Source organism: Chelmon rostratus, chromosome 17, assembly GCF_017976325.1.
Source record: "Chelmon rostratus isolate fCheRos1 chromosome 17, fCheRos1.pri, whole genome shotgun sequence".
Lineage (NCBI taxonomy): Eukaryota > Metazoa > Chordata > Actinopteri > Chaetodontiformes > Chaetodontidae > Chelmon > Chelmon rostratus.
In genome coordinates, this window is record NC_055674.1 from 1,895,250 (window position 1) to 1,917,946 (window position 22,697).

The window sequence follows — 22,697 nt, forward strand, 5'->3', positions numbered from 1 at the left end:
AAGGTGAAGTCCTAAAAAGGCCTCACCAACTTTTTAAAGCAGCTACTTTACGATTACAGTGATTTACTACTGCAGAGGGTGCAGAGTTGAAAGCAGCATTACAGCTTTAATGGTCATAATTTCAGACCACATGAGATTAAGTCCCGTTTGGAGTCTGAAGGAAATTGAACACTAAGATGTAAAACAGTGACCCTGATACGACACCCATCATAAGTGACTGTTGAACATGTTTTCATTGGGCTTTTCAATTCTTGTTGTGCAGTCGTCAAATTGCTGCCACGGTTGTTATCTGAAGCAGCCAGTCTAATGAGAATGTCCCCTGCTTGTGCAATCAATGCAGTTCTTCTTCTGTTTTGTCATTAACTGTCTTATTAATACTTGTGAACACTTAAAAACACTGAAGACGACTCTCCACTCTCTACTCTGCAGGACACAACCTCTCAGCTGAGCACACACACATTCATGTAGATCATGTGGAGGCGCGACTGATGCAGACAGATTTATTTATTAGATTTATTAGAATCAAAAATCGTTATAATAAAGTAACCTTGTCTTGTGTGCATTGAGACTTTTCTTAATTGGAAATAAGATTTAATATTTTATTTATACATTTATAACATTTTATTTATTTACATTTATAACTCATACAAAATAATGAACCTAAACCTGTGCTGTATACAGAAGTTATTTATCTATTATCGCTAAACTCTAAAATCTAAGATACTTTAGCTTCTTTCTTGTACATCTGTTGAAGTATCTTCTTCAGAATTCATATTATTTCCATTTAATAAATCAATAACCGTATATCAGCTCTGTCACTCCATTAAAATGATGTATAGTCTTGACAGGCAGCCATCTTTAAGCTGCATGTTTTACCATGCCAGGAATTAATGCATCACAGTTACAGGGAAGGAATAAGAGATGAGCAGTGCAGTTTCCTCCTCTTTATCTTATTTACTCTTTAGATGAATCAGTTACACCTAAAATTAGCTTTTGACAGGGAGCTAGTTGGTGCAAATGTAACATACACACGATAGTCTGTTTACTTCACAAACACTCGACTGTGCTGTTGTAAATGTCATCAACTTCCTGCAGAGCTAAAAAAAACAAAAAAGTGTCAGTCTGGACAAAATGTTTTTCCTCCCCCATAATCTCTGCTGTTTATGCAGGAAAGGGGACAATCCTGTCTGATCACACCCGTCAGTACAGCTCGTCACAATGACATGAAAAAACTGAAAGTGTGCAAATATCACAACATCTCTCTGGATTTTTCTGTTATTCCTCTCTCCTGCCGCTCATATTGATCAGCCCTGCTGTTTACCTATCGCTCCACTCATGGGCATTTAGTCAAGTCGATCAGAATTTCAAATTTCAGGAAGATATACTGAGGTGAAAAGCATCACATCCCTGTGGCTTCTCAGACTCTGAAGCTCTTCATTGTTCATTCATCTTGGCAAACACTAAAAAAACATTTCTTTTTATTCACACAGCATGTGAAAAAGTGGTGTCCTGGCAGGAGGACTGTCACTGTAGCAGGGTTGTTCGTATATTGCAAAAATCTGTTGGGGTTTTTTTTTGGTTTACACAACCAGCCCAGGTGACTGTAATTTCAGGGTTTGTGCGCGCCAGAGATATACAGCCAGCCTTTCCAGCCCCATATATATCACTCTGCCAGATAACAGCGATGACAGGAACACTTGCGTCCTCCTCCGGGGCTTCTTCCCTCTGTCGCCACTCTCTTTTGTCATGCTCTCCCTCCGTCTTCCCAAGTTACCTTGAAATTTGGATCCGGGAGGAAGTCGGAGAACCAGCTGAACAGTGACTCTTGGGAAACACCAAATTACAGCAACTCTGTTTGATAAGAGCGTTGCAGCGATTTAAGTTTAATAAAGGTGACGAGTGTAATGCGAGGTATCAGCTTACGCAGTGTCAGGCCCAGGCTGGATATACATAGGTGATGTATGAATGTGACAGACAGGCTGCCCCGAAACATGTACAATAAGAGGCTGGCAAAAAGGCAATCAAAAGGTGGAATTGATTTTCAGCTCTCAGAGAAAAGACGCCAGCGGCAGCAGAAAGTTAAGCACAGAAAAGGTATCGCCTCACATGAAATCTTTCTGAAATGAGCACAGTGTCGTGCTCTGAAGGAGTAGCAAATTTTCTTCCCACAAAAGGTTTATGTAAAGGTCAGTGTGGTGGAAATGAGTTTTGGACTCAGTGGGTGAATGAGAGGACATATTTACCTTCGACCCATGCCAAGAAGTCTTTCTGTCAGCAAAGCTTACCTTTTATGTGAGTGTTTCTGATTGGACATGACTAAAACCTTACGCCCAGCTGTTTTGTCTATATAAGTACGCCTTGTCATAGGACAGTGACCAATCCAATTCATGTTACTTTCACTTAAATTCAATTCATCTTCTGTCTTTTGAAGTCTGTCCTCATTTCTTAAAATTGGACAAGATGGTGTAACACTTCTATAATGTTTCCAGAGCCAACTTTGTCGTTTCTCTCTGATAGCACAGAGGACGAGGCTATTAAGATGGTTAGAAACCTGCCTAATCTGCTGTGAGTGTTAAAGAGGAGAACAATGCCCTTCAACTTGAACGTCCAACACAGGAGGCCCAGGGAAAAGTGAAAGACACAGCTGCTTTTGTCTGTGTTCAGATAAAAAAAAACAGCTCATGAGGAATACTAAAGAAAAGAAAAGTGAAAAGAAAGGAGAAAGAAAATCTTGAGTTTGAAGGTGATCGTTCTGCTGGCCTTTGTTCTGGCCTGCAACCCGTTCCTGCATTCGTTTGCTGATTGATTGATTTAAGATTGTCTCCATTGTTGCCACCACACAGTTGTTTTATGCATTGCATCACCCAGTAGTGCAGTGCAGAATTTTTGGCATTAAAATGTTGTATTTTTTCATGTGATACGTACGAAATGAAGATTAACACCTTTACCCCAAAGTGCCCTTAAATCCCTACATTTCTAATCTGAAACACACTTAAAGGTGAATATTAGTTTTTAGATTAATCAACCGTTTACTCTGTTTTGCGTATGTGTATCTGCGGCTTTGGTTTGACTGTGGTTGACTTTAGACTGTTGGTTGGACAAAACTAGCAAGTTTAAGATTTGTTTTATGGCTCTGGGAGCTTGTGATACTATTTTTGTGACGTTTTTATGGACAGTTATCACTCCAACTGATTGATGAATGGATGACAAAATTAATCTGCAGTTGCGACTCTAAACATGGCAAAAAGTTGAGTTTGAAAAACTAAACATTTATTTGTTGACATCTTTGTCTTGAAAATGACAAAAGCAAAATTAAACAAAAGTAAGATTTGAAATCAGAGCTTTACGATATTGAGACATGTATTACACTTTTTGTCAATAAAAAGCAGATGGATTGTATTAATGACAGACAGAAGATGCCATTAACAGGTTTCTCTCTCTCTGATGTATCCCCAGAATTATATATATTAAGGAATATTATTGTATTGATATTGTCTGAGGTTGTAGCCGCTCGTCTGTATCCAGACTTGGACAGAGGACAGTGTTTTGGTGAAGAGATGAGTGAATCCAGCTTCTGAATGATCACAGTGCAGAGCATAGGTAGCTGAATGAGTTTGACGATGACAGTCGTGGTGACTGAGGCATGAGCACTGTGTGCGTGAACCATTACAGTCCAGTATAAACAGGAAATCCACAGTTTAGCCTACATTTTGGCACTGTGGCACCGTGTTATATCTGTCAAATACCATGTGCTTCTTCTGTTTATTCCCAAACTATGAATCACAGGTACATTACATTACATTGTTGTGTTGGTTTCTTTCATGTAACCAATCAAACCTGATAAAACCTACATACATTGATATTTTAAAAGATTTTGGCAGACCTGTGTACGATTGCCTGCAAAAACCTGTTTCATGATTTTAGGTTGCCAACATCGCAGCAGTTCAGGCATATAAGTACATTAAATAACTTAAACAAATACACCACAAAGCAAAAGAAACCCTCATCCTTCTAACAAATATCCCCACAGTGTCATTAGACCAGGCTGCTGTCTGCTTTCATAAACAAATTCTTTGCTTCTTCTACCATCACAGCTTCCCATTAGCTCAAAGCCTTGACAGCATATTGGAAATTAATAGGAAGTAGCACCCAAAAACATCAATATAACCTAATTAGCTTTGAAATGCCCGTGGCTGTGACTCTGAGCTTGGCGTTTAACTAAACACCTTCTATTCGACCAGTGAAGGAAGTGAACTCCAGTCTGGTGTCCACATCACATTCACCCCCTGTGGTTAAATTAATGTTTCAATCTCCTACCAAGTCAATGAGGTGACACGCTGCAGCAAAGGTACCTGACAAACGTGTGTCTAGGGTTTTCTTTTACCATCTTTTGAAGAAATGGAGGTTAGGATAAAGTGAAAAGAAGTGTGTGTGAAAATTGTAGTGCTGTGTCTGTGTGTGTGTGTGATTAGGAGATGATCCTTCATTAAGTGGTTCATTGGTATCAGCGGAGCTCTGACTCCTCTAACTGGTCTTTACAAAGAGACCAGTGATGTATGAAATCACTCTGCTTTTAGCATGCAGAGAAAGACGTCAGTGTAAGACACAGTGCAGCTGTGGAGCAGCTCCTCTGTTTAATCAAAATGATGATTTTCTGCACTCAGTGACAGTCACACAGAAGAATGTACACGAAAATGTATTCTGCAGAGAAAATCCAGGGAAAAGCTCACCTTGTCCCACTGTCTCTCTCTGTCCAGAGTGATTATTATCATGGCTGGATTCACCAGGTAACCGTTGCTGTTGAAGGAGAAGTCGTTGTTTTCCCAGGTTACATTCAACATGTGCCTGCAGAGACACAAAACCCAAGAAAGATCATTAGTGACTTAAACTTTCCTGTTATCAAACTCTTGCCTGTGTACCGGATAAACTGTATTTATCTCAGTTCTGTCCAATAACATCATAAAATGCTGATTTCTCAGAGCCTACGGTCATCATCATGATGATCATTCCGTCATTACACCATAAATGTTTTAAACCCATTCGATAATGTCACAAATGCATCGTCATCGGCCAGAAAAACACAGCTTCTTTCCTCAGTTTGTTTGTGACACGGTGGAGACACAAGGTGGGCTGACATCTTGTGTACTGTGTAGAAAACAGTCATCTGCCTCTTTGATTCCACTGTTTCATCACTCACTGTTATATTAGACATGTGGCGCTGCTCTCTCACCTCACCCGTCACTCCAGCAGAGGTGATGAAAGCCTGCTGGGAGGAGAATAGCCTTCAGTCTGGTCTGTGTGAAAAGCCTCTTTAATCTGGTAATCTGCGATAATCCCATTAACAGGTGAGCTGTCTCATTATCAAAAGCCTGCTTGGAAAAAATCTCCAATCAAGTGAGGACAAATCTGAGAACCGAGGGGGATGTTAATGTTTGATCTGGCTGTAAAGAAAAGAGAAAGCCGACTATAAAGTTAATAGAAAGTGCTTTGTTCTATCTCGCCGACCTTCAAATTACTGATGAGAGCTGCTGCTGCTCGAGTCATGCCTGCTGGGTTGAGAACGTCTAAAAGGAGGGGTTTGTATGGTATCAAAGCCTGAGATAATGTCGCCTCGCTTTTTCATGGATGCTTCGGGTTTACAAAAGGAAAAGTCGTCTCCCCTACGGCTCTGAGGACTCGGAAAGAAAAATTACTTCTGACATCAGAGGGAGAGAGTGATGTTTCATAATGCAAGAGAAGTGTCTGATGATGCTCGTGTCCCATTAGCAGCCCCTTGGTGACCATCTACAGCGACACATACACACACACAACACACTCCCGCTCTCCCTGAATGACCTTGGCTCATATGAGCCAAAAGCTGATGCTGAAGCAGTTTTTTTTTTGTCTGGCACTTTGCTTTGCTGATTAAAACATTTTCCATACAAAATAGGATTTGCTCCATTTTCAGTGGCACAGATTGCTGTTTTTGGCATGGTCGTAATGAGGAGGAGCCACACCCTTATTCCTCGTCACAAGCTCTTACCCCCCATCCATGCTGTCTTCGAGAGCTATAGTAGAACGCTCATTGCTGAGGAAATGAAGAGATGGATGGAAGTCACCATAAAATGTGCTTCACAACACCAAACAGATGGGAAGTCATGAATCAATAAAAGCCTGTTGACCTCTTAGTGCCAGGAAGTTTAAGCCATTAGTGTTCATGATATATCAGAAAGTAAATAATAGTTGTTCCTAATATGATCTCCATGTTCTGAAGAAATGTATGCAAATGATAAGATAAGATCTAAACTGAGACAATGAAAGAGACAGCAACAGCATTGGCTGTTTGTTCAAACACTTCAAACGATCTGGTTTGTCTGAAAAGTGACCCCTTGTGGCCGTGCAACTAATGACTAACATAGCCCATTATCACCTCAAACCCTCTCAGGGGGGAGCTTGGAGAGCATAGTCTGGCATAAAAAGCATCAGATTATGATATTAGAAACTTTATTTCATCCCTGACCACAACTTTTTCCTAACCTCAGCCAAGTGATTTCAATGAGCTCAAACTAACCAAAGAAGTGACAGTCGGTGTTTTGGAAAGCACTGAATTTAAATTAAACAGCTGTTTAATTGTGTAACAATCATGCTCTTGTTGGGTTTGGCTCACTGTGCTCAACTTGCACAGGTGCAGTATGGGTCGCATTGAGCTCATCCAGTACTGGGGGGTTCAATTTAAATGAAAATGTTATCCTAAGTGTCTCGTTTACATTTAACTACACACACAAGATAAGATAAAGTATAATAGATGTTCCCCATTATCAGATGGAAGAAGAGCCTTCATTTAAGTGACCCTGGTGGCCATTCTTCTACGTGTGACTGCAGTGTGTGATGAGGGAACAATCACAGCTCATTACCTCTGTTTTTCTACCTTTTCAAACATGCCTGCGTGCATCATGTTTGATGCCTGTGTGTACCAATGCATGTATAAATACACATGAAGAATGTCTGACCCTGCCACCAAAGATGGAAAATTGTTTATAAAGACAAGCATTTACAAAATGCAAATGATTCCAACAGAAACAATGTACCGGAAATTCTTAAATAATAATAATAATAATAAAATAAATTAATCTATTCAAATAATGTAATTAGATCAGCATTAGATCACTTTTACTTTGCTGTTGCTTTGATGGCTGCTAAGTTACTGTCAGTACAACAAAACTCTTTTACATATGTAGAACTTAAAACTAGAGCTCTTTGAGCTACCTAAAGGCTTTTAATGTGATACATTTGCGCAGGAAGTGTTGAGTTTGATTGACAGCAGCTAAACAACAGTTGAAACACACAACGTCTTATCTTACCTGAACAGAGTGTCATTAGTAGCTGATGGCTTGACAGGGTTGTGACAGTCACTGTGACCCTCGGGAACGAAGCCTCTCTGTTTGCGAAAGCTCTGCACGCCTTTCACCACGATGGCCACGCCGTCCCGCACCCTCTTCCTCAGGCTCATCCTCCACCGGTCTGTGATGATGCTGATGAGCCCCACGGGGAAGCTGTCAGGTGGGGGGATGTCCGGGTTCCCCACTGCCAGGCTGGGGATAATCCAGATGTAGCCCGGCCCCACCAGCCCGGCCTCGGCTGCCATGGTGAACAGGTACTGAGCCTCTTCGTGGGAGCAGTAGACCAACAGCACCTGGGCGTCGATCTGCTGCAGCAGCCTTCGTGCTCGGATGTCATTCATGCCATCGGCGGACATGTCGAAGGTCAGCACGTCCTGCAGCTCCCATATGAAGTAGCTGGTGTCTGTGAAGGACTTAATGTAATCCACGTAGGTCTCGTAGCCCGGGTAGAGGCTGGTTATGACCACAAAGCTGTCCCAGTTGTACTCCTCCATCACCTTGAACATGCCGTTTATCTGCTGCTCGATGGAGGAGCCCAGCTGGAGGAAGTTGGAGCCCTCACCCTGGAGGAAGAGGGAGACAGGACATCATCATGAGGAGATGGAGAATATATGAAGACCTTTATGGTTAGTTAACCGGCTGCGTGCAGTTTGCTCCTGACTAACGAGCAAAATTAACACGTCTTAATTCAATTTGCATGATGTGCAGTACGATCTCTGGAGGACCCTCTTTATACCAATGAGCTTACAAATCACACATACAGAAGTGAGGTGGGCAACCAGTAGGGTCAGTAGTAAAGCTGTGACACCAGCTAAGTGTTTCTGCTTTATTTTGTTCTTCCTGGAGCTGCAGACCCATTCATCACTTAAACTCACATGTCTTATTTTTGCCGTGCAAACACAGGCCGTCATCCACACTTGCAAATTCAGAGGGATAGCACTATCACTGTGGCCAGCGTCTGCACTGCGCTTCATCTCTCTTCTCTGCAAATGCAGTGACCTTGAGAGAGGCATTAGGGTGGCTTCTCTGTTACCTTCATTATTTAAAAAAGAAACAAAAAAAAAAAAAACAGGAAAGAGGGAAAATATAGCATCTTGTAGTTTGTGATACTTTCCCCTTGAGACTTTCATTTAGCAGTGTTGTCCAGGATTTTAAAACAACACTTCAACACAAGTAAAGCTTCTGCTTTAACGCCGAATCTGAATTTTTCCAATCGAAACACCTGCTGTGACATCAGAGTTTTGAGAGGTTCTGGAGAATGAGTGACAGAACATTGATTTTAAGTACTTTACTAATGAACATTGTTGCTGCTATTCAAAGGTGCTCGCTTTAACTTCAAGTATGCAACAAATAAAGGTTTAATGAAAAAATGTACGTAAAAAATGATAACATAATTTCTTTATATGAATGAAAGATAACGAGTTTGTTGGGTTTCTTTCTGATTAGTGAAACTTTGTAGGTCATCTGTAATATCGTTTGTCACGTAAAGTTAAACTATTTTGGTCCAGATGAGCAGAATAATATCACAACTTGTTAACCGGTATTAATGACTGATCTATAATCGTTCATTAATTTATTAGCTACAACTTATAAACACTTCCTAAAGGGAATCATATTAGAAAATGCTAGCTAATGCTAAGAAAGCTAAGATAAAAGGATAACAAGCTGTGACTAATTGCTTTATTAATGGCCAATAAAGCTCTTCAGTATCAATCATGAGACATTCATTGAAATTACCCCAATCTGGAAAAGAGATGCAGAACATCACACTGGATATAAAAACCCATAATGAATTACTAACACTTATTATTGCATTTTTTACTTTTATCAGAAACCCTTAATCTTTATTAATATAAATCATTGATAAACAAGTCAATTGCATTTGATGAAGGCATAAGAAAGATTTGAATTAGAATGTATTGTAAATAACTACTGAAATACGAGCAGCTACCACCAATCCTGATATCACATTGAAGCCTGACCAGCCAGCTCAACCTTGATCTAATCGCTTTGTATTAATTAAACCAAGATATCAAAACTAATGTGACAGTGATGGATTGATGCTTCTCTCCAATTTCTTTGCAAAACAAATATCATTAAATCGAGAATCAGCTGTAATAACATAACACGAGTTTGACTATATAACGATATTAGATTATGTTCTTTAAATAGTTTTTATTGTTCTTTTAGACGTTTAACAGTGACACGTGTGTCTACTAACACATTAATCTGAGAGGTTTAGAAAACTTTTCTACCTTAAATCTCTGAAATAAAAATATATGTTTGACTCTGGTGGGATCTTGTTATATAAAAGCTCTTTGCCTCTGTCAGGCTGATAGGTAGGTGGCCCCCCTCCTGACCCGCTCCCTCTCTGGGGAAAAACTCCATCCTGAGCTCCGGGCCCTCAGAGCTGAGGAGTGGAGGGGTCAGGTATCCTGAGACTGCAACCAGTCCTGTGATCTTATTCAGCCTGTCTCCCTGTTGTCCTTGAAGGACGTTCAGCCAGCTCGTGATGTATGAGCATCTTACGATTTCAGACGTCACGGCTAAATCCACTGACTTTGTGCGTCTGACTGTACCGTGCTCACGCCCCTGAAAATATTTTCTTTTTCTGTTGCCTTGTTTCACTTGTCACTGCCCTTGTTTTCTCAGACTTCTTTGACTTCTTATGTCCCCAAACAGTGAGGCTATATATAGTAAAGAGGGCTTTCATGCTTAGCTTTTAATTTAGCATTCATGTGTTCATTGAAGGAGGAGTTGCCTGACTCACATTGGAATTGTTCCTAAACCTACAACAACTATGAATTCAAAGAAGAAATAATATCCATTCGTTGATAATTATTCTTTTTCATATTTAATTCGGAAAATTAAACCCAAAGCTCATATCTTTAAAATGCCTGGTCTCGTGTGTTACTGATGAATATTCACACAAATGACATTCGGTTATCAGCATCTTCACTAGGAATTGGTTTCAGCTCAGTGTAAGGGGGCTGCTGTGGACTAAGATGGATTAGACTGCAGTGAAGGCCGGCTGGCTGCATGCATTCATACTGGGTGCAGGGATCTTGCGCAGGTTGGTCACGGAGGAGCTTGAGAATATTGTGTAAATCTACCCATTTTCTCCTCCTGCTCGCTGACCGTTATTGTTCTTACTCCTGTAGGTTCTGCTGCCTGTTCCAGCATCTGCACCAGTTTGTTCCCCAACAGGTGCTAATGTGTTAGCGGGTGTGTGTGTTTATGTATGCGCTTGAGCTTCTGTATGCCTTGTACATGCTTACTAGCCCGAGGGTCCGTCAGAGTAAAGCCCCCTGCAAACTACAATCTCAACAGCTCAATTAGCAGAGAGCAGGCTGATAGCACAGTCCAAATGAGCCTGGGGCATTACCACAGGCTCAGCTGCAGCTCAAAGCCTGAAGTCACGACCGCCCTGTCAGTGTGCAGAGCGTGTACAGTGCCGTCCAAGGCATATGGTGGTACGGAATAAAATGAAACCGACAGTCACAGTCGGTTACACAGAATGTAATATGAATTCTCCACCACTGCTGACAATAGAAGCCAATAGAAGACCGAAGAGTTCAGTGGGATTGGATTGAAGATATCGACAATGTGTTTGCAGCCTCATCTAAAGGCAGAAATGTTTAGACCTCTTCCAAACAGCCACACCAAAAATGCCACACACCTGATTTCTCTCCAATAAATACTGAAGCACAATAATATAGAAATCCTCAGAATCCAAAGTTGCATTAGTCTAATACAATCAGAGATATGACAGAGATTTGCCGAACGGCAAAGAGAAATCTCTACTCGTTGACAAATTTCTTTGATCTCACGATATAAATGATCATATTGTCTAATACTGTGGTTAATGTATGTAAATGGGTGTCAACCATGACTGCATGCAGTCAGTAAGCTTTACATCCATAGTGTTGTCCACAGAAGCTCACAGTAATAGTCTGCAGTCCCAAAGAAGATTACAGCCATTGAGTGGAAAGCTTAGCTTCTCAGGGCTGAGATTACATTCACAAGGGTGGAACATACAGAAGAACACATATCTGTTTACAAACACAGATGAGGAACGCTGTGTAGTATACACAGTGAACTTTAACTCTTAACCCTTCAACACTAAGTCAGGCACCAAGTGCTCAAATCTCACACTGTCCAGTTGAATGAATTCTTTGCAGCCAGATTAGTTTTTAGATGCTTTGAAACTGGTGGGAGTTGAAGTTAGATGAGAGTGTAAAGCAGCGATTATCTCTAAACCACAGCTGCTTATATGGAAGCTGCAGATATGCCACCAAAACCAATACTTTTGTTCAAAATTTAAAGAGTCAATACTCAGACTGACATCTTCACCTGCTCTTAAACAGTCTCACTGGATAGCTGAAGGTTATTTGAATGACACAGGTGAGTGATGTCTATTGATAGAACTGGAATGCATCCAAAAATCTAAAGGAAACCAGAGATTAAAGGCACTTTGCTCAAAGGGGCTGAAGCCACAATGAAATTATGTGTTGCGGTAAAAGTGTCGTGGCAGTGAGTGAAATTAACACTGACGATATGGAACACAAAGTAGTGCATGGTATCCCTCTCTCTCCTATAAAGAGTGACTTCTGGCCACAGCTCTTTGCTGCGACATATGTGTGCCTCCGCCGCTCAGCAGGAAATGCCCTGGCACCACCTTCCTGTGCAGCTGACGTCACGTAGATCCTGCACGGCAACCAGGAACAGACACACAACACCCTGGCCTTTTTCCACTGAAACACTGAGACTATGATGCTGGATAGATGATGTGGAGCAAGATTAAACCAGTATGCAAATTAGCATGGAAGTTCTTCCTGCATTGGATGCGCGAAAAATAAGAGAAATCATCAGGAGGAATCATAATTGAGAATTAAAACATCTCCCAAAATGAAATCAGAAACTGAAATGTATTTATATGAGTTCTCATTGAATTCACTCCAAACCACAATAATGATGATGGAAAAAAAATGCAGCGTAAGTTTAAAAGTAGTAGTAGTGCAGTATATAACGCAGCTGTTTTCTTAGGCTGAGTAATACTTTTAAACCCAACTGTAGGTGTAAATTGATGGTTGCCCCATTAACACTGATATGTAATATCTGTGATTTGGAACAATTCATCATCTTGTCACATCACGCAGCGTCACATTTCAGTGGGATAAAGTCAAGTAATAAAGTTATGCTGCATGTTAGTGGTGGGCGATGTACCGATACCAATATAAACCAGGATTCACTTAAAAACTGAAGCTGGAGGATGAATCAATACAAACTTCAAGTTTTGACCTTTTTATGCTGCTAACTCTTCTGGTTAGCCTGTTGAATTTGGCATTAGCACGTTCTAGCTATCGTGGCTAATAGCATCTATTATAGCTGCACATGCTGGAGCAGCGTTGGCGAATTTAATGTTGAGGGAAGGTCAAAAGAAACTGGACGTTAACCCTCATCTGAAGCCAATGAAATAACCCGAGCAGTAGGCTGGATGTGGGGAGCTGTTTTTTCATGTTGCTTTTTGTGTCGTCTCACTTAGCCAGAGCTAATGTTATCACCACTTGATAGACATGCCCCATGGTGCATTGACTGTGCTATTTATTAATACTAATGTACTTTGGGTTTTCTGCCATACAAATGCTGTTGAGATGCGTAATCCAGGATGAATCACATTACATTTAGTGATTAACCAGCATTATGGTCCAGTAAGTAATGAGGATATGAGGCCTGCACCTCCTTTTCATTCCGCTTTCATTCCTATTTGTAGCCAGTAACACTGTTCCTTTAATCTTTTTTCCTTTCTTAAACATGTTCCCTGACATTGGTTATTGAGAGAGAAGAGGTTTTGAATGGAGTACCCTTTTATCTTGGAACACCATGATATAGTAGTAACTGAAAAAAGTGATATAAATATAGGCCAAATTGCCCACCCCTAGCATACATACATATATGTACTGACTTGCTGTTAGCCACTGTGTTTTACTCCCCTCTGCCCACTTTGTGTGACTGTTCTGTCCTTGCTGTACCTTAGTCTAGACAGGTTACACTGTATCTGTGCCAGTGGTTTTAAAATGCAGCAGGAGGTAGACTTGGAGACAAGCGAATTCAGGTCGTAGCGACGGCAGACAGAGGAAAAAGGAACTGCTCTAGTTCTGAGAAAAGCCTCGGGCTCATGTTCCTGCAAAGACAGTCGGAGTTTTGCTCGTGCCTGACTGACATTTGTCCACTTACAGCGCTGTGGCTCAGAGGATGTGATCTGTCAGACCGCACAATGAATCCTTCAAAGGATGCTTTGAATTTTAGGTCAGGATATTGAACTAGATGCATAATGAGAGAAAAAGTAGAATTCATGCTGTGTCTGCTCTGTAGCTGTGAAGCTACAACATCCCCCTTGAGTGTGTAATTACTTCTGAAGGACATCACTGGATTTCTTTCTTTATTTGTTCAGGGATTTGTCACAGCCATCCTTTTACAAATTTGTGGTAAAACCTACATGGGGAAGGATTTTCAGTAAACCTCTTCTTGTCTAACTGTCCTTTCCGGTGTTACGTCTTCTTGCAGTTGTTGAAAGCCACGATCTGTTTTGTGGTTTAGTTTGGACGACTTGTTGGAGTCCAGCTTTCTTTGGGCCTCACAAACATTTCCGTCCTTGGTGTGATTTATCCACTGTTTGCACACTGAGCAGCAAACTGACTGCTCTGCTGGCTATAGTCAAGTGTAGCTTTGTTTTCTCGTCCATGTGAAATTGACATTTGGCTGCTAGCTTGAACAACTTCTAACTTAATGCATTAATAAGCAATATTTTTGTTGCAGTGAACGTTGCTTAATACTTCCAGTCTTCATCTTAGCTTTAGTTCCTTCACTGGCTGAACTTTTGCTCGTCATTATGTTTCCTCTTCTCACTGAGATAGAAAATGAAGAGGATAATAGCATGTCTCCTGTGATGTTACCAATCAACGAACAAAAATGTCCTGGGGACAGGAATCTGTTTATCACCTAATTTTATGCTGTCACTTCCAGACAGATCAAACTCTCGGCTTTCAGCGATACGTATGAAAAATGAATGAGCTTCATTGCCTTGTTGACTAACTTTGACAGCGTCCCATAAATCAATCGACTGGCGTCCCTGATTATTGAGAAGAAGACTCAAAGGAGGGTTGGACCAAACTCACCTGTGTGCGTCTGGTACAGAGCTGTCATGTGCATGTTATTACATTTACAGCACTTAAATGACAAATTAAAAATAATCTTAAAACACTTTCTATCAAGACCACATCTATAGTGTGTTATGAGGGCATTCATAAAGAAGTATTATGCATTCGTAATGCTTTATCACTACTCTCATAAACACAAATAATGCTCTCAGATGCACTATATCAACATCATTAACAGGCTTACTATAGTACATCGTGACTACCTATACTCACCTATACACACCCCAGCAATCAACTGTAGGAAAGTAGTATGCTGTAATAGACTACATGGTATCATAAGTCATTGTATGTGTTAATCTAAGTGTTGAATCATCTATAATGATGCATGCTGCATCATAGTTATTCATTGTTGTTGGCCAGTAAAGAATCTGTGCTGCATCATAAGTGATTATTATGTAAGACACCAAAATGCAGACAATTACAAGTAAAGTTTATCTTACTGTTACTGGAGACGCACATAAAGTGTTGAATAATGGAATGACCCAATAGAAAACCTCCTACTGATGTTTCAAACCTTGAGTTTTGATGTTATTTTGAAACACCGACTGCAATGATACTGTGCATCAGGACTTGGTAGTCCATTGTTTTCCACTTGTAAAACCCTGGACTTCTGCCACATGGATTCTGTGATTTGCTCGGCTGTAATCACTCTGGACTGCAGATCCCAGAGGTGAACTGCTCCAGCTCCCTTGGCGTGATGTAATCTGTCGTGGTCCCTTTGATGTTATTGGCAGCCCTTTCTGAACCGACGCAACATGTTACTCACGGGTCATAAAGTGAGCTCAGCAAGTGTGCAAATGTATGCACCAATTTCTATGTAGTATATGTAGCTATATTGAGTGTTAATCATATGTATCAATTGTTTTTTTCTTTTTTAAGATTCCAGTTTTGTTTAATCTGAGATAGCTGAATTCATAATTTTTTTGTGGTCAGTCAGAATATTTTTTAACTATTAAAATCTGGGCTGCATGTTTTGTCCCATTAAGTAAACTTAAGCTGCTGACTGTTTTTTAAAAGGTACCCTAAGATCTCTGAGATAAAATTACATTTGCATCACATTCATTTGCCAGATCTTTTCTGTACAGACAATTTAGGGTTCAGTATCTTGCTCAAGGACATTTTGACTGGTGGTCAGGAGAGGCTGGAGATTGAACCAAGTGAGCTGCAACCACCCCTGATTGTATGTGCTTAGAAGGTACCCAGGTTACATGGGTAAGGTCTTTGAAAAGCCTTCCATGGTGCAGTGTCCGGGTACGTGCAGGAACTTAGCTTTGAGACAATTGTGCTTCAGATGAAGAAACATTTTCACATTATTGTTGATTATTGTTTTGTCTATGTTTGATTTTCCAATATAATACTTTACTGTGGCTTGTGAATACAACAGCGTTCAGCAGTAAACTGTGAATTCCTGGTTATCAGAGCTTCCCACCAGCAACGGAACACACACCAACATCAAAACAGCAGGATAATAATGCAACATCATAAAACACCTTTTTCCACAAATTTTGAGGTTTTACAATTCAATTTATATAGCACACTAGCAGAGGAGGAACCAGTGGCTTTCCTGATGATCTGACCGGTCTGCATGAAGGCCCCAACACTATAGAAAATTGTTATTTGGCCTACAAAATATCAAATAATCAGGTGAGGCAGAAAAATGTGCATGTCAGCCAGAGGCCTGCAGTAGGTAGCAGAAGATTACTGTTGGTTTGTTACTGGATCATCCATATTAATAATGCATGCACACTGTTCTGCAAGGCATGTTCAGTTATTCACTACACACCATATATTGATGGTCTCAACTTCCTTGTCTGGCTAATTACAGATGAAAAGCACCCATTCATTATATCAACTGCCAGCCTTTGTCATTAGGCTCGTTTCTCATTGCATGTGTTTATTTGGTAATTTACTATGATTGAGTTGCTGTTCCTGTCCTCAAGTCAGAATAGTGAGAGTGCAGATGAGCGGCAGGAGGCATTAACTGCTGAGTGACATCTCTTTTATTACCGTCGAGAAGCCATGCTGATGGCAACATCACCCAACATGTTTTCTGAAATGGATGCAGCTGACAGGGGAGCTGTCTATAAACCCACATGAATTAAGGAAATCACTGGAGTCTTACCGACATCTCCTTGTTTCTCATAGAATAGGAAGTGCTGAAAGACTCTAAATGAAAAAAAGATCAGTCTATCTAATAGGTAGCTATTTGCTAATCTGAGATATATAGCTTGGAGCCTCTGATAATTTGACAAAGGTTTTGTTCTTCGATTCAGAATTTTGATCTGTTGCAGGAAATTCACTTATAATGAAGCTAAAAACACAAACCAAATTAATATTTCCCTGCTTTGCTGTTTCCAAAGATGTCAAAGATGCAAGCTTTAAATCATTTTGTACTTATACGCCCATCTCGGTGCATGTTTTCAAAAATACTGCGCTAAAGCATTTTGTCTGCAGCTAATCTCACGTTCTCCCGGACCCATCAGCCTCATATTTTAGTGCACATTTAGGATTTTATTCTCCTGTTTTGCGATGATTCACATTTTTTGAAAAACCTGAGAATTATTACATTTTCACAGGCATTTCTACTTTAGCTGGTGCAGCTTTTCAGCGCTGGTTTAGTGACCCGGGAAACTCACTGACCTATTGCATGTGATGCTACTCAGCCAATCAGATCTGTTCATTCCGATAAGCACTGTGTATCGAGTCACTACGTGAGAAAACACAAACAGTCTGCGAAATAAGTGAGTCAGAGAAGAGTAATTTCACGTGGCATGCTCTAAAAAAGAAAAGAGTAGACAACGACAGCAGAGCTTTTAATCATGGACAGACATATTCATTCTTCCCACAGGCAGTTCAACACCACTATGTCTCATATGCTCCGAGAAGCGATTATTAAAAGCGGCATTGTGAAGTGTGAAGTGCCGCTCTGACACACATAACAGGAAAAGGAAGGGAAAAAGAAGTATTAAAGCTGCTCAGTTGTTTAGATGTCAAGTGACAATTTATTTCAGTTTTCTAAAAGCTAAAAGTAAGCACTTTACTGTAAGATGCACATTTTTATTTTTAAATACAGAGTACATATTATTTATAATCCCTCCTGTTTAATGTAAAACTGACAATGAGTGTTGAAATATTGTTGAATTGTACTTAATTCTATTCAACAGTTAGTTGTTGACTACATATAGACATTGATACGACAAGGCTACTGCAGTTTATGTGGCAGTGGATCATAGCGCGAGTTACACATTATGATGCTCAGTGGCTTGAGGAAATTATCTCTAACTGGACTTGTTTGAAATTTAGTTGAATTTAGAGAGCTGCACTCTATTGAGTGCGCTCCTGTAGTTTAGTCCCGTATTGAGTGACTAATTTAAGTCGGGGGAAATCTGATGTGAGCTTCTTGTGGTGTTCCACTGGGGATCTAATCTTGGACCCCTTCTGTTCCTTATCTTCATCCGTGTGGTTCATGCTTTTCACTGACGATACAAGCACGTTTCTTTCACATAAACATTTTTACAAGTGTTTTAGATTCAATGTAATTTCCTGATGTTTTAAATTGAATAGATTTTATCTAAATGGTAAATGATCCAGTTTCACCATAGACCCTGTTGCATAGTCTCTATATATAACATTACTGAGTATCAAATTTCTGTTGTCAATAAACAACTTTAATTCAGATACCCAATCCTCTGTTTATTTTTTTCAAAACACATCATGTTGCATTTAATAAATCATTGTTACTAACGTGCGCTGTTTACTTTGTCCTAAATCTTTAGAGATTATCATCTGAGAGAATCTTGCTGCAGGGCTTCAGACTGTATTTTTCAACATGTGATGTTTTGTGATGCTGGGCGTCGTCTTCTGCTGGAGGCACTAGAAAAAAGCCATTCTGACAGGATTATAGTTGCCGTCTGGCTGAGCCTTTTGTGGTGGCTGATCATGCTTCTATAGATGGATCAATGCAATGTTAGACCTTCAAGCTTCCACTATCAAAGCAGCTTAATGGCTTGTATGTGTCACCAGCATCTCTTGAAACATTTGCCTCACCTGACAATTAGGGCTGTATACGGTACTTAAACAGTACTGATAATGATTTAATGCTGTCAGATTATATATAGTGTTCAAGTAAACCCTTATTTCATTGCATCAATTACTGTGAACATTTGAGGGATTCGTGTTTTTTGTTTGACCTTGACAAAGTTCCCTCGTTCATCTCTTACTTCTTGAACCTTATGCATTTCTGAGCAATCACATTCCTGATATTTATTCATCATTAAGTCGCTGTAAAATGACAGATTGCGCCTGTCCGTCTATCTGATGCTCATTATGGCTGCTGTAATTAGCACTGAAATTACTGTTCGTGTGGGCCTGGGATTATTTGACTGCTCCCAAGAAAATAAATCTGCACCTTGAGTGGAATTGTGATTAAAACTCTTTCATTTTTGCTTTAATGGTTGTAATTAACACGGACTCTGCTGCAGACTCTGTTTGAACTGATTGATTGGATATTTAAGATACAGACCAAACCATCTATCTAACTTCAGTGAAAATACGAAGTGCTTGACAACAAATGGCTGAAAACGAGATCTCAAAATCAAAGTCGAATGCTGTCTGTTTGCTGTCATGGTGTGTCCTCTCGCCATGACCCTGGTGATTTATCTCATAGTCTGCCAGATTATTTATTGTACATGATAAACCAAAATCTTAATTTGATTTAAACAGCTCTAGTGTAGACGAGAGGAAAAAATCTGAAGTTGTGGTTCCCGCATTAACAGATGCCACAACAGCAGTGGTGGAAAGTAACTTATTCACTTACTCAAGTGACCACAAGTTGAAGTATTTTTACTCAAGAATATCCATTGAGTGCTACATGTGCACTCTATTATATTTATTTGACAGGTATCATAACCACTTAAGTAAAGACTTAACATCCAGCACTCATGATCAGTTTATATGATGCATTGCTATAGATTAGAAAACCAACAGTTTATAAAGTACATTAACTAGCTCCATCTCGACCAGCATTACATTTAAGATGCTGAAATGTTCATGCATCTGTGATAATCATTCAGTAATATGGTCATACACCAAAATTACAATATGCAGTTTTATCCTAATAATGTTTTGTCACAATGTGTACTTTTGCTTTTATACTGAAGTTGTGCAGTTTTACATTTTTAGAACACTTTGCTTAAAACTTTGAGTGCAGGGTTTGTAATGAAGTGTTTGTCAATGAAGAGGCTGCTTTTACTCACGTGGAGCGTCTGATTATTTCTTACCAGAGCAGTAGTAGGTCCCAGCCCTGAAGTTCCAAGAGCTACAAGAGACTGTTTACAACAAACTGTGAGACCTGCTTCACCACAGATGTGTGATTTATCAGTCTTTCTATATATATTAAACTATTCAGATGGCTTCCCCTAATTCTCTTAGATTGATCTATCTGGAGATATTATTACCTCTGTTGCGCCACACCTGCCTGCGACTCCTAAAACTTGGAATTTATGGCCGTTACAAACCAGGATGATGGTGAGAGATGATGAAGAGCCATTGGCTTGCCCCTCTCAGCGAATGAATTTGAGGCTCTGTCATTTGGCCTATAACATTAGGAAAATTACATGTGATTTACAACCCAAGGGTGGACTGTAGCTGGTGGCATCGCTGCGGCTGCTACTTAACAGCTGATAATTTGTATTCTTCCTGTCATTTCTTGTGTTCATTACTTTATACAGCTTTCTGTTTCGCTGAAGTATCGTATATGAGCTGCTGACTGTGAATGATAGCAGTAAGAAATGATCTGTAGATTTAATCAGCTCCTCAGGCTTCCAAGTGGCCTTCTTTACCCACAGTATATCTCTCTGAACTCTCTCTGTGACTCACTGTGTTCAGCCCAAATGCTTGATATGCGGTTTCATTTCTTAACATATTTCATGCAAACTCATGGGGTTAAAATATGAATTTGCAATTACAATTTCACACTATTACAAGTCATGGCCATGGATGCAAACCCAACTGGCACTTTACTGCCCAGCCCCTGCCCCCAGCACTGACCTTGTATGGCAGGACGACAGCAGAGCCTCCACTGATGCCCACGATGGGCACAGCTGTCTGAGTGGAAATGAAGTCCAAGATCTGCGCCACGGCCTCCGAGCCAACGTTGTCCTCGAACACCACGCCATGGACGCGGTTGGTGGAGAGGGTGTCGCAGATGCGGGTGAGCAGTGCCCGTGGGTTGGTGTTGTTGACCAGCACAGTGATGGGGTTCACTTCCAGAGGCAGGTCCATGAAGTTTTCCCGGCTTAGCCGGCCCTTAATCTCCGTCTGGTAAGCCGAGCCGCTGAACACCACCGCCACGTTCACAGAGGGCATGGGAATCCCGAACGGCCTTCCTGAACAGCAGGGCACAGTGCAGAACAGCAGCAGCAGCAGCGGCGGCGGCCACCACGGGGAGTCGCTCAAGCAGCCTAGACGAACGCCCATCTCAGTCACCTACTGCCTGGAGGAGGGGTCAGAGCGGAGGGAGGGGTCAGTACAGCGGATTGACATATTAGATACACAGGGCCAGTCGCTGTCTTTTTCTGAAATGTTGTCATAATTCTCAGTAATCTCAGCTGGCTGAGCAACCAAACTGCCTTTTGTTTAGAGTTGGCTTATTTTGATTAATGACCTTTTAGCTTCATCTCTGCTCAGTGTGCTGGTCTGCCTGCCGTAACTAAGACAGTGTAAGAGCCCATTAACGGAGCCCAGAGTAGTATTTTTAGATTGTGTCAGCGTGCAACATGAGGCAGTGGCCAGGCTGTTGCGTCTTAGGGTGGCAGCTGCCACCCTGCTGCTGTTGTATTCTGTGGTCCAACCCAACAGATGGTGTCCAGTGTTTAATGCAACAAATGGAGAACAAGAGGATTTATAATTTTTCTCTCGTGACATTACTTTTGAAGCTGTTGCTTAATTTTTTCAGCGGCCCAAAGCATTCAAACTTAATCTGCCAAAGGTCTGCGTGCATGGTTTTGGCTGTGCAGATTAATTGACATCCATAGTCTCATTGTTATGATTTTCTAAGCTGTTTGGGAAAGTTATTCTTTTCTAGTTTTGAAACTGACATTTTAATTATTCAAACAGCAAAGTCTGTATTTACAAAGAAAGTCAAATCCCCAAATTGGCCTTTGAAAAAATCCAAGCTCTTTGTGCAACGTTGCATCACTAATGGACTGGATTGCAACCAGTAAGTCTTGGCCAAACTATCTTAATTTCTTCCAAACCCCTAATTGCTTTGCTTCCTGCCCTCTGGAAGGTAATGGAGGAGAAACATCATGGCAGAGCACTGTGATGTCAAACCCTGTAGCGTTAGTTTAACATTCACATTGTAGCCAGACAGCGGTTTGTGTTGAGCTGTCAGACAGTCTTAGGCTCTTTGTCAAATCTGTCACAGTAGTGTTTGTGGCCCTGAGGGAGTGCTGCACACTGGTCCCCTGTCACAGAGATCTGATCCACCATGTGATGGAATCCCAGTGGGGTGAATATATTGTAATCCCTTGGTAATCCCTGCCAGGCGTCATGGCCTACGGCTTGATTGTAGTGTATAAACTTATCAAGAGATTTGGCTACTGCACAGGGCTCAGTGTAGCTGCGTGGCACAGTTCTCTCTATGTTCTACTTCCTGTGTGGGACTGAGCAGCGAGCCCCTCTCAGAAAACATTGCAAACAGGCAGGCAGATAAACAGGCGGGCAGATAAACAGGCGGGCAGGGGCGCTTGGTCGCTCGGTCTCTAGAATACTTATCATGGGATTGTTTTTCCAGTCATGTCACATGATGAAATCCAAATAAAAGACATCACACATGCGTGGGAGGCTGTAGCGGCTATGTCCTACATGTGATTCTCCAGGTAGGCGCTGCCTCATAAATCATTTTATAAATTGATTAGTCCACGCTGTGAGAGGGCATCTGCCACATTCCTCTCAATGACATTAGCCATGTTTGAGCTGTGACAGCAGTGGAATAGTTTAGGGTTAATGTCTTTGACAGGGAGCAACGTACGTGGTCAAAATGCTTAAAAGCTTTGACCTTCCACGTGTTTCATCAAGGCAGCGAAACAGCTGAGGC

General features: G+C 40.9%; 1 protein-coding gene across 1 annotated transcript in view; it reads right to left on the reverse strand.

Annotated features, from left to right (window-relative positions):
- The window catches only part of grin2ca (glutamate receptor, ionotropic, N-methyl D-aspartate 2Ca), a 44,514-nt gene extending 23,438 nt beyond the window's left edge, over positions 1-21,076 (reverse strand). The window contains exons 1-3 of the mRNA XM_041957180.1: positions 20,648-21,076; positions 7,341-7,942; positions 4,731-4,845 (exon numbers count right to left, since the gene is read on the reverse strand). Coding sequence (XP_041813114.1) covers positions 4,731-4,845; positions 7,341-7,942; positions 20,648-21,076 — 1,146 coding nt within the window. The remainder of the gene's footprint in view (positions 1-4,730; positions 4,846-7,340; positions 7,943-20,647) is intronic.
- Between the last annotated feature and the right edge of the window lie 1,621 nt (positions 21,077-22,697).